At 44.2% G+C, this 15,985-nt stretch overlaps 1 protein-coding gene across 5 annotated transcripts in view; it reads left to right on the top strand.

The window, feature by feature from the left end:
* The window catches only part of LOC110520419 (mannosyl-oligosaccharide 1,2-alpha-mannosidase IB), a 109,993-nt gene extending 96,772 nt beyond the window's left edge, over positions 1-13,221 (top strand). For all 5 annotated transcript variants that reach the window (XM_021597732.2, XM_021597729.2, XM_036974965.1 and 2 more), the window contains exons 11-15: positions 1,301-1,416; positions 2,965-3,184; positions 8,081-8,253; positions 10,538-10,653; positions 10,900-13,221. In XM_021597732.2, coding sequence (XP_021453407.2) covers positions 1,301-1,416; positions 2,965-3,184; positions 8,081-8,253; positions 10,538-10,653; positions 10,900-11,032 — 758 coding nt within the window. In that variant the 3' untranslated portion in view covers positions 11,033-13,221. The remainder of the gene's footprint in view (positions 1-1,300; positions 1,417-2,964; positions 3,185-8,080; positions 8,254-10,537; positions 10,654-10,899) is intronic.
* Positions 13,222-15,985: the final 2,764 nt, after the last annotated feature.

The raw sequence follows: 15,985 nt of genomic DNA, 5'->3' as shown, positions 1-15,985 counted from the left end.
GCCAGCGGGGAGGGACTTGAAACAAATACCAAAATGTACTTTTTGTGGAATTTTCCTTTATTAGTCCATTGTTGACATAGTCCCAAATGTTTTGCTTGTCAGCATTCAAGTTTTCAAGTTATTATGTATCTTTCAAAATACAGAAATCGTCCCTGTATGGTGAGATGCTGCATTTTCCATCATACGGGGAGGATTTGTATTTGTTGTGAAAGTTACATGTCTTAACTTGAATACTGACAAGAAAAACATTTTGGGACTATGTCAACAATGGACTAATGAAACAAATTGATCATTTTTGGGTTGAATTTTCTTAAGTCCCTCCTGGCTAACAACTGAAGCTTGAGGAAGCCACAGAATAAGGAATCTGGTTGATATCCCTTTCAATGGGCAACAGGGATGCATAGAAAGACAGGGGTTTCAAAATAAGAGTCACTTCCTGATTGGATTTTTCTCAGGATTCTGCCTGCAATATCAGTTCTGTTATTCTCACAGACCACATTTTTACAGTTTTGGAAACTTTAGAGTGTTTTCTATCCTAATCTGTCAATTATATGCATATTCTAGCATCTGGTCCTGAGAAATAGGCGGTTTACTTTGGGAACGTTATTTTTCCAAAATTAAAAATAGTGCCCCATAGTTTCAAGAGGTTAACAGAGTTGGGCCTCATGGAGAACACTGTACTCTTTGAGTGTCTTGGCTCTGCTACTTAAACTACCACATTGTTTAATACTGCAGAATCATGGCTCGGGGTAGTCTGTGACAGATTGAGAGAGAGAGACTGTGTGTGTGGGTGCATGCATGCATGTGGGGGGGGGGGGTGTATATGCGCGTGTGTGTATATGCGTGGGTGTGTGTGCCTACCCATCTGTGTCCTCTTGCTGAGTGAGATTTGGCACATTCTCCTGCTCACTGTAATGTGTCCTTTTTTAGGCCAGCTAGAAAGTCTGAATCAATTTTTACTACGACACGGGGGTCTTTAAGTAGTACATCAGGAAGAAAGTAAACAACCCAAATCATCTAGTCTCTGCCATCATACTGTAAAACGGGCAAATAATCTCCATAGCTGTTTTGTTGCTGTAACTTAAAACCCCTACTGAAGAATAGTGTTGACTCTGGTTGGAGTTTTGAAGAAAACATCATCCAATGAATAATTAATTATCTTTTTGTTCCTCTGACTACCTCCATCTCTTCTTCTTTCTCTCTCGCTCTCCCTTGCTTTGTCCCTTTCCCCAAACACTTATCTTTCTCCCCTTCCTCCCTCTCTTCTTGTTCTTCTCTCTCTCCACCCCTCCCCCTGTAGACCATACATCAGTTGGAGGTCTGGGGGACAGTTTCTATGAGTACCTGCTGAAGGCCTGGCTCATGTCAGACAAGACCGACACAGAGGCACGCAAGACCTACGACGACGCTATCGAGGTACGCACCACACCTCGATCTGGTCTCCATGGAGACTGGCTTCCCTTACCTGGTCTCCATAGAGATGGCTTTGATTGGCAAACACACAGCTGTGTTTCAACTCCATCTAGCCTACCCTGAAATAGCAACTACCTTTCTCTATATCCTTCAGGCCAGATAGTTAGGATTGTTCCTCAACTCCTCAAAGTCCTTTAACTTCATTGGGAGAGGGGGCAGCATTGGGAAGTTTGGATGAAAAGCGTGCCCAGAGTAAACTGCCTGTTACTCAGGCCCAGAAGATAGGATGTGCATACAATTGGTAGGTTTGGATAGAAAACACTCTAAAGTTTCCAAAACTGTTAAAATAATGTCTGTGAGTATACCAAAACTCATATGGCAGGTGAAAACCTGAGAAAAATCCAACCAGGAAGTGGGAATTCTAAAGTTTTAAGTGAATGCCTATCCAGTGTCTGTGGGGTCAGATTGCACTTTCTAAGGCTTCCAGTCGATGTCAACAGTCTTTAGAAGTTGTTTCAGGCTTCTATTGTGAAAGGGGAGAGAATAAGACCACTCAGAGTAAGTGGCTCTGCTGAAAGCTGAGTTGTTTATCGCGTGTGGCCGTGAGCGCGCCGTTCGTTTTTTCCTTTCTCATGAAAACGGTATTGTCCGGTTGAAATATTATTGAATATTTATGATATAAGGATTGATTCTAAACATCGTTTGACATGTTTCTACGAACTTTAATGGAACTTTTTTGACTTTTGTCTGGATGTTGTGAGCGCGCTTTGTGCCTTTGGATTACTGAACTAAACGCGCAAACAAAACTGAGGTATTTGGACAAAGAGGGACTTTATTGAACAAAACAAACATTTATTGTGTAACATGGAGTCCTGGGAGTGCCACCAGATGAAGATCATCAAAGGTAAGTGATTAATTTAATTGCTATTTCTGACTTTTGTGAGTCCTCTCCTTGGCTTGAAAATGTCTGTGTTTTTTTTTTTGTGCCTAGGCGCTGTCCTAACATAATCGCATGGTGTGCTTTCGCGGTAAAGCCTTTTTGAAATCAGACACTGTGTTTGGATTAAAAAAAAGTGTATCTTTTTAAAATGGTGTAAAATGTTTGAGGAATTTTAATTGAGATTTCTGTTTGAATTTGGCGCCCTGCAATTTCACTGGCTGTTGTCGAGGTAGGACGCTAGCGTCCCACTATTCCCAGAGAAGTTAACTGCAGGGTCAACTGAGTTCCATGTTTGCCTTTTATTCAATTGTGATTTAGTTAACAGTAAGCAGATGCCTGGACTTTATGGCCAGTTATTGATGTTGATTGATCAGGTACAGTTGCTGTCAGGGAGACAACAGCAGATTCTGCTGCTGCTCTCAAGGACTGGAGCTGAGGACACTTAGACAACATAGTCCCTGGCACAGGAACAAAAAAGTACCTGTCCTTTATCTCTCTCTGCTTCATACACACACCTACCCCTTCTACCATCACCACCCACACACCCTCCTCCCTAAACACGCACCTTGCTCTCCTATCACCACCCACACCCTTTCCCCACCCCCCTCCAGGCCATCGAGCGTCACCTGATCCGTAAGTCCAACGGCGGCCTGACGTTCATCGGAGAGTGGAAGAACGGCCACCTGGAGAGGAAGATGGGTCACCTGACGTGCTTTGCCGGTGGGATGTTCGCTCTGGGGGCCGACGGCTCGCCTGACGACAAGGCTGGACACTACCTACAGCTGGGGGCTGAGATCGCACACACCTGCCACGAGTCCTACGACCGCACCGGTGAGACACATCTAAACATAGTTTAGGTATAAATGGTAACTTGGGGTGGTCTTCGTACTATGTATTTGAGTTGTTCCCTGATGTTGAGTCCGATTTAGTGTGAGCTTAGGATAATGTGTTGTTTTTTTAAGTGAGGTTACCATTGGAACTGGCTGAACTTCCTGGAAGTAAGGTTTGACTGATGATATTTCGTAGTTTCATCCAGCGTAGGGTTGCACATTTTGGGGAATATTCAGAGGTGGAAATTTTCCGTGGGAATTAATGGGAATATTAATACCACTTAAATGTAGATGTTTTTTTGCATTGGGTATATTTACCATATCAAATGGAGACAAACATAAACCTTTTACCTTATCATAAGTAGACATAATTTCAAATTATTAAATCCTTCCAATAGAAATGAATTAATTAATTAGTTTCGAATAACTTTAATTAAATGAGTTGACTCTTCACATGGGATGATTTTACTGAACAACAAAAGAAAGGGAATATTGAATGATTCCCTATGTCTTCTCCCTGGACCTCCTCAATGTCCACCTCTTGAACATCAGTCTTCAGTCACTTTCCAACCTTGTTGAGGATGGCTCGTTGTCAGGCTCAAAAAGCCTCAAATTTGCCCGAATGGCCACCAATGTTTCAACCCTTGTTCTGGTCAACCTGTTGTGCTTTGGTATGTGTGTGTTCCCAAACAAGGACCAGCTGTGCTCTGAGGCGGCTGATGTTGGTGGGATTTGGAGGATGATGTAGGCAACAGGGGAAAGATTCTCAGATCCACAAAGTCCCTTCCACCAGGTGGCTGATGAGATATGTTGGCATGACTGTCATATTGTATCTCCATCCCAAAGTCCTTGCTTGGAAGTGTACTTCGCCAGACTGCCAAGAACCTCGCTCTCATCCAGGCCAAGGTGGCGAGACACGGTAGTGATGATACCATAGCTTTGTTGATCTCTTCACCAGACAGGATGCTCTTGCCAGCATACTTGGGGTCCAACGTACGCTGTGGCATGTATGGGCTTCAGGCAGAAGTCTTCACACTTTTTGTTGCATTTCAGAACTGCTTGGAGCAACAGTGAGGTGGGCAAGCAGAGTCGACAGGATGGCTCTCACAGATCTGTAACTTCTTCTTTAAGAGGCTCCTCTGTCCTCCACTCGTTACCTGTATTAATGGCACTTGTTTGAATTGTTATAAGTATAAAAGACACCTGTCCACAACCTCAAACAGTCACACTCCAAACTCCACTACGGCCAAGACCAAAGAGCTGTCAAAGGACACCAGGACCTAGTGAATGACCTGCAGAGAGCTGGGACCAAAGTAACAAAGCCTACCATCAGTAACATACTAAGCCGCCAGGGACTCAAATCCTGCGGTGCCAGACGTGTCCCCCTGCTTAAGCCAGTACATGTCCAGGCCCGTCTGAAGTTTGCTAGAGAGCATTTGGATGATCCAGAAGAAGATTGGGAGAATGTCATCTGGTCAGATGAAACCAAAATATAACTTTTTGGTAAAAACTCAACTCGTCGTGTTTGGCGGACAAAGAATGCTGAGTTGCATCCAAAGAACACCATACCTACTGTGAAGCATGGGGGTGGAAACATCATGCTTTGGGGCAGTTTTTTTGCAAAGGGACCTGGACGACTGATCCGTGTAAAGGAAAGAATGAATGGGGCCATGTATTGTGAGATTTTGAGTGAAAACCTCCTTCCATCAGCAAGGGCATTGAAGATGAAACGTGGCTGGGTCTTTCAGCATGACAATGATCCCAAACACACCGCCCGGGCAACGAAGGAGTGGCTTCGTAAGAAGCATTTAGAGGTCCTGGAGTTGCCTAGCCAGTCTCCAGATCTCAACCCCATAGAAAATCTTTGGAGGGAGTTGAAAGTCCGTGTTGCCCAGCAACAGCCCCAAAACATCACTGCTCTAGAGGAGATCTGTATGGAGGAATGGGCCAAAATACCAGCAACAGTGTGTGAAAACCTTGTGAAGACTTACAGAAAACGTTTCACCTCATTGCCAACAAAGGATATACACTGCTCAAAAAAATAAAGGGAACATAACACATCCTAGATCTGAATGAATGAAATATTCTTATTAAATACTTTTTTCTTTACATAGTTGAATGTGCTGACAACAAAATCACACAAAAATTATCAATGGAAATCAAATGTATCAGCCCATGGAGGTCTGGATTTGGAGTCACACTCAAAATTAAACCACACTACAGGCTGATCCAACTTTGATGTAATGTCCTTAAAACAAGTCAAAATGAGGCTCAGTAGTGTGTGTGGCCTCCACGTGCCTGTATGACCTCCCTACAACGCCTGGGAATGCTCCTGATGAGGTGGTGGATGGTCTCCTGAGGGATCTCCTCCCAGACCTGGACTAAAGCATCCGCCAACTCCTGGACAGTCTGTGGTGCAACATGGCGTTGGTGGATGGAGCGAGACATGATGTCCCAGATGTGCTCACTTGGATTCAGGTCTGGGGAACGGGCGGGCCAGTCCATAGCATCAATGCCTTCCTCTTGCAGGAATTGCTGACACACTCCAGCCACATGAGGTCTAGCATTGTCTTGCATTAGGAGGAACCCAGTGCCAACCGCACCAGCATATGGTCTCACAAGGGCTCTGAGGATCTCATCTCGGTACCTAATGGCAGTCAGGCTACCTCTGGCGAGCACATGGCCCCCCAAAGAAATGCCACCCCACACCATGACTGACCCACCGCCAAACCGGTCATGCTGGAGGATGTTGCAGGCAGCAGAATGTTCTCCACGGCATCTCCAGACTGTCACGTCTGTCACGTGCTCAGTGTGAACCTGCTTTCATCTGTGAAGAGCACAGGGCGCCAGTGGCGAATTTGTCAATCTTGGTGTTCTCTGGCAAATGCCAAACGTCCTGCACGGTGTTGGGCTGTTAGCACAACCCCCACCTGTGGACGTCGGGCCCTCAAACCACCCTCATGGAGTCTGTTTCTGACCGTTTGAGCAGACACATGCACATTTGTGGCCTGCTGGAGGTCATTTTGCAGGGCTCTGGCAGTGCTCTTCCTGCTCCTCCTTCCACAAAGGGCGGAGGTAGCGGTCCTGCTGCTGGGTTGTTGCCCTCCTAAGGCCTCCTCCACGTCTCCTGATGTACTGGCCTGTCTCCTGGTAGGGCCTCCATGCTCTGGACACTACGCTGACAGACACAGCAAACCTTCTTACCACAGCTCGCATTGATGTGCCATCCTGGATGAGCTGCACTACCTGAGCCACTTGTTGTAGACTCCGTCTCATGCTACCACTAGAGTGAAAGCACCGCCAGCATTCAAAAGTGACCAAAACATCAGCCAGGAAGCATAGGAACTGAGAAGTGGTCTGTGGTCACCACCTGCAGAACCACTCCTTTATTGGGGGTGTCTTGCTAATTGCCTAGAATTTCCACCTGTTGTCTATTCCATTTGCACAACAGCATGTGAAATTTATTGTCAATCAGTGTTGCTTCCTAAGTGGACAGTTTGATTTCACAGAAGTGTGATTGACTTGGATTTACATTGTGTTGTTTAAGTGTTCCCTTTGTTTTTTTGAGCAATGTATAATGGAGTTAATTATTCTTTGCCCAACAACATTCGACCACCCATCAGAGATGATTGCAATACAGTCTGTTTTCTCTATTATTTGCTGACCTTCACTTGAACTCTGTTGAACTCTGCATCCAGCAATTTAGTAGATGAAGCATGTCTGGTTGGAGGGGGTGTATGCTGAGCGAAGAACATTCAGAATCTCTTCCAATACACACTGCCTGTGAGCATCAGAGGTGAACCAGTTGCATACACATTAATCAGCATTTCTCTGACTACGTTCCTCCATTGAGTTTAAAAAAAACTTCAGATTCCAGGAGGACCATCTATCGATAATTTGTCAGATTCAACATTTTCACCTCGAATAAAAGTAATGGGACTTTTGTCAGAGGTTGCTTGTTGTGATAGCTGAGGGAACTTTATGCACTTGGCCAGATGATTCTGCATCTTTGTTGCATTCTTCACATATGATTTGGTACAGTATTTGCAAATGTACACAGCTTTTCCTTCTACATTAGGTGCAGTGAAATGTCTCCACACATCAGATAGTGCTCGTGGGTTTTTCCTGTGAAGATTAGGAAAACAATTAGTGAATAAATAAATACAATTCCATGTACAGATAGATTAAACAGCTCCTTTGTAAGTTACATGTTTTAAAATGAAACATGTATGGAAAGGTGAATTAACACTCCTCAATTAGCAGGATCAAGCAAGCTGAAACCCACATGGTAGCAAAAACTGAAATTGTTAAGAAGTTAGAAATGATTTAAACACATTACTGTAGGCTTGTATTTACTAGTTAACACAAAATCATGTATGTCATATAAAATACATTCACCCCACCCAGTATTGTTATCACAACTTACCAGAAAGCATGTAGTCTTTGGCTCAGACAGTGTAGTAGTGTGGGATCAATAGCATCTCATTAGAGTGCAAGATCTTCAGAATCAGCTGTACATGTGATGAAAGGGTTGCAATTCCATTGAATTGGGGATAGTTTAACCAAAATATGAATTGAAATAGAATTGCCTTAAGTGTATCCCATAAAAAAGGTTAACTGTTATAAGCTAACTTTTTTTAATGAATTTAAGCAAAATTCCCTAAATTTACCGGAAAGTTTCCGACCCTTTGCAACCTGAATCCAGTGGTCTCTGGTTCCCATCCACAGTGACAAGGCGTGCAGAACAAATCTGTCATAAGTCTCCTGGCTACTACTTGATCACTGTAATCTGCTCCTATTACTCTAAATGTTTAATTGGCAGGAAGTATGTTGTGTTCTTATGCTAAACCAGGAAAATAAATGGTTATTGAATATCTCTCCCTCCCTCTCTCTGTAGTGTTGAAGCTGGGTCCAGAGGCCTTTAAGTTTGACAGTGGTCTGGAGGCAGTGGCAGTACGTCAGAATGAGAAGTACTACATCCTGAGGCCAGAGGTCATCGAGACCTACTGGTACATGTGGAGGTTCACCCACGACCCCAAGTACAGGCAGTGGGGCTGGGAAGCAGCACAGGTGAGCCACTGGAAAATCACTCCAAACTATTACTACTATGATATTGCCCTTATGCTTTTACTTATCCATCATGCCCAATCCCCTATCACCTCCTGACCCCTAGCAGTACCTTCTCTGCACCAGTGTACGTCTGAAAGAATTGGATAAGTGCATGGACCCTTTGTAACTTAAAAAAGAGAGCGGATCAGAGTATCAACACACAACAGACTACTAATGCTACTTGAGAACAGAGAACTCAATTTTCTCATTTTTTCTCTCCAGTTATAGTCCTCTTTCTTTTATTTTCAAAGGTCAAAGTGAAACACTCTTCTACCTCTGCTTTCTCTCCATCCTCGTCAACCACTCAATCACTCTGCTCTCATTTTTCACTTCCTTTCTCAATCACTCCTCTCCTTCTCGCCACCATTCACCTGTCGCTCTATTCTCCTCTCCCTCTCCCCCCTCCTCACTTATCTCCTCTCCTGTTTCCCCTCTCTCGATCTGTTCCTGTGTGTTTGTGTTGGTGCTCTTGAGCTGATGTGGGTCTGAATGCAGCCTCCCTCATCCTGAGTGACTGAGTGGAGATGAGGGAGTTCTCTTCTTTGTTCTAACCTCGACTGCTCCTGTGCACCATGCACATCTCTCTCCTTTCCTCTCCTCTCTTACGCTCGCTCCTTTCCTCTCCTCTCTTCCCCTCTTTCTCTCTCCTGTCCTCTCTTCCCCTCTTTCTCTCTACTTTCCTCTCCCCCCTCTTACGCTCTCCTTTCCTCTCTTCCTCTTTCTCTCTCCTGTCCTCTCTTCCCCTCTTTCTCTCTACTTTCCTCTCCCCCCTCTTACGCTCTCCTTTCCCCTCTTCCTCTTTCTCTCTCCTTTCCTCTCTTCCCCTCTTACTCTTTCCTTTCCTCTCCTCCCCTCTTACTCTCTCCTTTCCTCTCCTCCCCTCTTACTCTCTCCTTTCCTCCCCTCTTACGCTCTCTCCTTTCCTCTCCTCCCCTCTTACGCTCTCTCCTTTCCTCTCTTCCTCTCTTACATGCTCTCTCCTTTCCTCTCCTTTCCTCTTACGCTCTCTTCTTTCCTCTCTTCCTCTGTCGTACATGTTCTTTCCTCTCCCCTCTCTTACCCCTCCCTGCTTCCCTCTCTCTACCTCTTTCTGCCCCCGTCTCGTTTTTTTCTCCCCTTGTGAAAATCACCTGACAGTTCTATACAGTTTGATCTCCCTACCTGTCTAGTGCTCCTACACCATCACATCAGCTCCTGTTTGATGTCACACACACTACTATTTTACCTGAGGCTCTGTGTAGTAGGCAGCTTACCTTCCTAAGTCCTAAGCTTGACCATTAGTGAGAACATCTAAGATCATTGTCTAGGGGCAACTTCATCCTACTTCGTCTAAGCGTGTGCGAGTCATGTGTGTTGAGGTTTGTTGGCCCAGCTGTTGTAGTGCATGGCCCTGTGAAATGAGCCCAGTAGAGAGCAGCTGTACACACACACACACACACCCTTCTCCTCCAGGTAGAAAGAGAAACAGACTCACACACTTTATTAACCCAGATGGTATTAGGACTGGATTCTAGTTCAGGTGTGCATGTGGCTGGGTAGATGTGATGTGCATATGTGGTTGTGCCCAGGCCTGGAGTACAGAGGCAGTCTAGGGGTGTGTGTGTGTGTGTGCAGAAGGACAAACGCGCACAAACACATTGGATACGGTGGTCCATGAAACATTGAAAATAGTTCATCTCCTTCAGAGAGATTCTACTGACTGCTACTGACTAATAGAGGGGCATTAAGAGAGAAGACCAGACAAGTACCGAGGCAGAGACACAAAGTCATCTTACTGTGTCAGTTAACAGATCCACCATATTTACCCTCCCTTGAATTACACCTGATGCGGTGCAGAGGGACAAAGATATTTTTAAAAAGACAACTGATTAACTCTGTCTGGACACTTCAGAAAATAAATACTCTGTGCATTGTAAAATCACAGCTCTAGCACGTTGACTGAGGTCACAGACGGAGGCATTCCCTTAAAATCTCAATTAAAACAAAGCGATTTGAAATCAAATGTTATTCATCACATACCCAGTTTAGACTAGAGTGGTGATGGATAGAATGTCTCCTCCAACCCTTAAACACTGTTTTAATGGATAAGAGTACCCATCTCCTGACTGCAATGTAAGTGACTGCAATGTAAGTGACTGCAATGTAAGTGACTGCAATGTAAGTGACTGCAATGTAAGTGACTGCAATGTAAGTGACTGATGTAAATGTGTGGTAATTAAGTGCTGCTCTCGGTCTCCCCCTCCAGGCCATTGATAAGTACTGCAGGGTCAGCGGTGGGTTCTCTGGGGTCAAGGACGTTTACTCGTCCAACCCAACCTACGACGATGTCCAGCAGAGCTTCTTCCTGGCCGAGACGCTCAAGTAAGTCTTCCTCCATTTGCTGCTCCTTTACTGCTCCTCTGTGTTCTGTTCATTCACATCCAGTTGGTATGAAATGGGGATGTCCTGGCAGCCCCCAGAATGCACTGGAACTATGTGCTCTGCTCCCCCCTGCTGGTCGCTCTGCTTGTTTTTGTTCACAAATACTACTACAGCACTAATGAACAGAATATAGCAGCTGAATATTGTCTGCTCTCCCTTCTCTTTCCCCCCTTCTCTCTTCTCCAGGTATCTGTACCTGTTGTTCTCCAGTGATGACCTGATGCCTTTGGAGAGCTGGGTGTTCAACACGGAGGCCCACCCCCTGCCGGTACTGCACCTGGCCAACCTCACCCTCCCAGGGAGCCAGGCCCAGCGGTAGAGACCAGTGGCCCTGCCTGCCTCCATCTCTCCCTCTCACTGCTACAGACTGCAGAAGGAGAGCGCTCAGACCACTGCAGAGTGAAGGCACTGAAACAATAGCCTTTCTCACTCGCTCTCCTTTCATTCTCTGGCTCGTACTCTTTCTATAGCTCCCTCTGCTTATCGTCAGGACGGAGGGTGCGTTCGACTTTTGTGATTGGCTGGGAAGTCCTCCTATTCGTTGTTACTTTTTTGTTGAAACACAGAGCCACAATCAGGAAGCTTGATTTGTTTTGGCCAAACTGTCTTTTAATGGACGCACACAGGAGCAAGACAGTGTCAGAACAAACAGACAGATGGACCTTCCTCTGAAGGGATGTGTATGTTTCAGACAGACCGACAGACTGACAGTCAAACTGAAGACTATGGGATCTATAGGGTTTGTTTTCTTTTGTCATTTTGTGTCCTGGATGCTGATTGGCGGGGACACGACAGACTGCGACCGTCCTAGTCCTTCTGCCATTTCCTGTTCACTGTCTTACTCTGAACTTTGACCTGGAACTGTATCAGTGTCACTTTGTGGATGGGAGCAACGGCTTCATGTCTACCCTTCTGGAACCTTTGAAAAGTGGACCGGGGATATGGAACTATTTTCAATAGCATTCTCTATGCTACATTCTGCTGTTTCTGTCACACACACTCTCTCTCCCTCTGTATCGCCCTCTCCTTCCATCTCTTATGATTAGCAGGTGACGTAACTTAGCCTGGCCTCATGTTGTTGCTGCTATTCAACCGATGCTGCATCTCTACCTCGTCTTACCACACCATTCCAACTCCCTCCATCTTCTTTTTCTTGTCATTCTTCACTTCTCCAATCACGCCTTTCTAGCCTGGTAAACTTCCGTTCCTGTCTTTTCCATAAATCACTACCACTCCACAGGCAGATTGGGACAAGGCTTGTTTTGGTAGTGTTTTCTGTCTGCTGATTTTAAATGGCCCCTATAGATAAATTGTTATGCACTTTGTTGTTTGTATTACTAAGAGGGAAAATAGTTACACCACTGTTGGAGCTGAAGACACAAAGCCCTCCATTTATAATCCCTGTGTCTTTGACATGGACCCAGAGTGTTGCACTGCCACTGATGGGTTGGGCCTGGAGTTGTTACTCTTCAGGAACAACTCCTCACACTGCTGATAGGATTCTACCCAAATTGTTTCTTCTTCTTATCCTAATCACCACTCGCAAATTAGGACTTGGCCTCAGTCACCTGTGCAATGAGAATGTTGAATGTTATGCCATTCATTCTCTATGGACTTGTGTGTTCTAAATGGATCTATTGTGTTTTGTGTGAATGTGGTTTCTGCAACAGCAGATGGAACACAAGGAAGTCTGCTGTGTTCAGTGATGAATCTGTGATTGGTGTGTGGAGGGGAATGGTTTAGGGGGCTGACGGTAACACTAGGAAATAGAAGGGTACCCTGAAAGAAAAAACATTTTTGTTGGACCTATACATTTATTTAAAGCCTTATCAAGTGTTACTATGTGATGCCTTTCACCAATACTGTGCTTTTTCATTATCATTTTTTTACAAAAAGATTCATAAACTAGTTCCTTTTCTATAAGCCACCCTGCTGTCCCTCTAGCAGAGACACGATGATGATGGGCTGATTACAGAACCACTCACCTTGCCAATCAATAAAGCCATACAATGTGTGTCTCTGTTTAGCTAATTGGTTGGTTACTGTCACTCATTTCTCATGTGTTAACTGAGTACCACCTGTCCCTCCATCTCACCATTCCTTTTTCCTCTGCCTCTTTTTACTCTGTCACACCCTTTCTACTCCTTCATATCCCTAGAATTTTCTATTTGTCTCTTTCTCCCCAGCTATCCCTCCCCCTGTCCCCAGCTCAGTGTCTCCTTCTCGTGGTGGAGGCAGTAGCAGCAGCCTACTGGTGTAGAACGTTATGAAGTATATGTATCACTGTTCGCCCCCCTGCCCCCACCTTACTCTCTGACATTACTGCTTTCTGTCTGGGGAGGAAGCCCAGGCCTTTGGCGCTGTCAGTCGCCGTGAGAATGTTGATTTTGAAGGAAAAAAAGTGTTCTGTATTTGTATTTTTACTGAACAAATAAAGACATGTAAATATGTTTAAATGAGACACAAATTCAATAAAGATCTTATGAAAAGTGAACAGAATAACTAAAACGGTGTATTGGTGATGTTTGTTACCTGTTGTTCATTCTGTTCCCTTAACTAATGAGGTTTACATGCAGGTGTTAGCTTGTGGTGTTCAGCACCTTTTTTACTGTACCTCTTTATAGAAGGTGAAGTCGTCTTCTCTTTCAGCTCCTGTCCTGAGGGGGCAGCCTTGGTTAACAAAACATCAATTCAACAGCTAAAGCTTAACAATAAGGTTTCATTGATTTCACAGATTCATCCTATTTCAGATGTTCAACACCAAAACTTTGATCTGATGCTCGGCAGACATCACTGGTTGGTGTAATAATTCCAGTCCCAACAGATGAGCACACTTGTGTTCTGTCTCGTGGTGCCGCCAGGGAATTAGAGTTCCACAGTTCAATTCTTTATAAGAGAACTCCTGCACACATCATCTCTACACGTTTAGTGTATTGTCTGATGACGTTGAGTTCTGGGACCTTTTTGCCCCAGTCTTTTTGCCCTGCTCTCCATGTTATCTTAGTAGGAAGACCTACAGTTACAGGGAACAGGTATTTCACAGCCCTGGCATGCAGCCTCTGCCTATAAAACCACGGCATGTCACACTGCCCCCTCTCTTCCTCCCACTTTCTGACGGATGTCTGCTTGGCACCACTACACTCAACCACCCCTGTTGTTCAAAGCCTAGATTAAGTAATCATGACATGACCGATGTCATGACAACTGGTGTCGATGGAAGACAAGTGATTATACTATTTGAGTCATACAATGTCAGTGCAGAGAGTCCCAATGTAGATGTTCGTTTCTGTTCAGATTAGTGATTTTAGCAGTTCAGTAATGTTTCCTACAATGATTTTGTTCAGCCTCTGTCCAGATCGGGATGGCGGACTCTCCTGCTCTCATCCACCCCTCATCAGTTTTAGTGACAGGCTGACAGGCCAGGATGGATAGACAGAGAGCAGGGCCTGACCACCTAACAGCTATCTGACCTGAGGAGAATCCTTATGTCAGACGGTTTCCAGCTTAGGACCTTCAGACACACAGGCTGCATCTCAATGGTCTAAAATGGCTTCCACTCTTCATCTGCACTGATCTGAAAGGACAGGTGGAGGCACTATGGCATTTTAAACTGTCGCTTCGACCTCCACCTGTCCAGTAGAAGAAACAAAGCCACTTAAAGTTATTGAGATGCACCCACTACAGACATACCGGTCACATCACTGCATTTACAAATGGCCAGAAAGGACTGGCAATAATACAGCATAGCAAAACACATTAGTAAAACAACTATTCACCTTGTCTTTGTTCCTGGAAAGCATTTCCATTATGTTGGAAGGATCTGTTGGACTGATGTGCTCCTGAAGAAGGAGTAGTCGGATGTGGGTAATAAAAAAGCAGGTGAAAATATTTGGACATTGATTTCTATTGCTGGTTATTTGCCCACATCAGTCCGACAGATTCTCCACAAAATGTCATAGGTTTATTTGAAATATTTGTGTTGTCCATGTCCTGCTCCTCTAGGCTGCTTCATCTGCACACACCCTGGAGTGGAGCAGGGGGTAGTGTGTGTAGAGGAACAGGACAGGTCTGTCGAGAATGAGACTCTGCCAAGGTTACAGTGATCTGAATGGGTAAATAGACTTGTCCCAAGCAAACAACCCTATTTCACTCTTCACATCATACATACAGTAGTTCACCCCGTGCTCTTATTTTCACACAAGTGAGATTTTGCAACTGCAGGCTTCTTTTGTTTCAGGTGTAGATTTTTTTTGCCTCGTACTAACCATCCTGATTTCGCAAGCTTACATTCTGTTTCGCTACACGAGTACTAGGCTATAGATTTTTGATTTAGATTTTTCTTTTACATGTACAGTGCATTTGTAAAGTATTCAGACCCCTTCCCTTTTTCCACATTTTGTTGTTACTTTACAGCCTTATTCTAAAATTGTTTTACACACAATACCCCAAAATGACAGTGAAAACAGGTTTATAGAAATGTTTGGTAATATAGATTTTAAAAAAAAACTAAAATAGAAATACCTTTATATACATAAGTAGTCAGACCCTTTGATATGAGACATGAAACTGAGCTTAGCTGCGTCCTGTTTCCATTGATCATCTTTGAGATGTTTCTACAACTTGATTGGTGTCTACCTATGGTAAATTCAATTGATTATGTGATTTGGAAAGGCGCACACCTGTCTGTATAATGTCATGGTAATTACCTGTATTACTAAATGAGGAGAGTTTACAAACCACACACAAGTCAGAGTTATATTTCAACTTTGTCTTTAATTATATGAGCTTCACCATAGCCCTTTGACTCTCAGATCAATTCAGTGTCTATAAATGAATTCTGAGTGCTTACAAAATAATTATAGTATATTTTATAGCCAAGATACACCCCTCTCAACTCACATGACGAACCACAGATCTCAGGAACTTCACAAAGGGCCTTTTACTTGAGAGAGGAGTATCCCATAGCCAGATAGCATTAGCTATAAATTATCGTTCAGTTTGACCTCTAAAATGAGGTTCTAATCTCATTCTTGGTACTTCATAGTACCTAAACATTTCCTCATCCAATGGCATATATCGATTGTCAACTTTCGATACTCCCATCTCAAATACACCCCACCCCTGGACAAGCTCACTGAGGGGAGTGACTTGTACACAGACATTGTGGAGCCAAGAGATAATTGCTTCCCCCTTAATCATCCCTTCACATGGTTTAACAGATACATTCACATATGAAGATAAAGTTCCATTCTGACCTCTTCCTTTCTGATAT

The sequence above is a fragment of the Oncorhynchus mykiss genome, chromosome 3 (assembly GCF_013265735.2).
Source record: "Oncorhynchus mykiss isolate Arlee chromosome 3, USDA_OmykA_1.1, whole genome shotgun sequence".
NCBI classification, from domain to species: domain Eukaryota; kingdom Metazoa; phylum Chordata; class Actinopteri; order Salmoniformes; family Salmonidae; genus Oncorhynchus; species Oncorhynchus mykiss.
The sequence above is the reverse complement of the archived record's forward strand: the minus strand, read 5'-3'. Positions and strand labels throughout refer to the sequence as shown.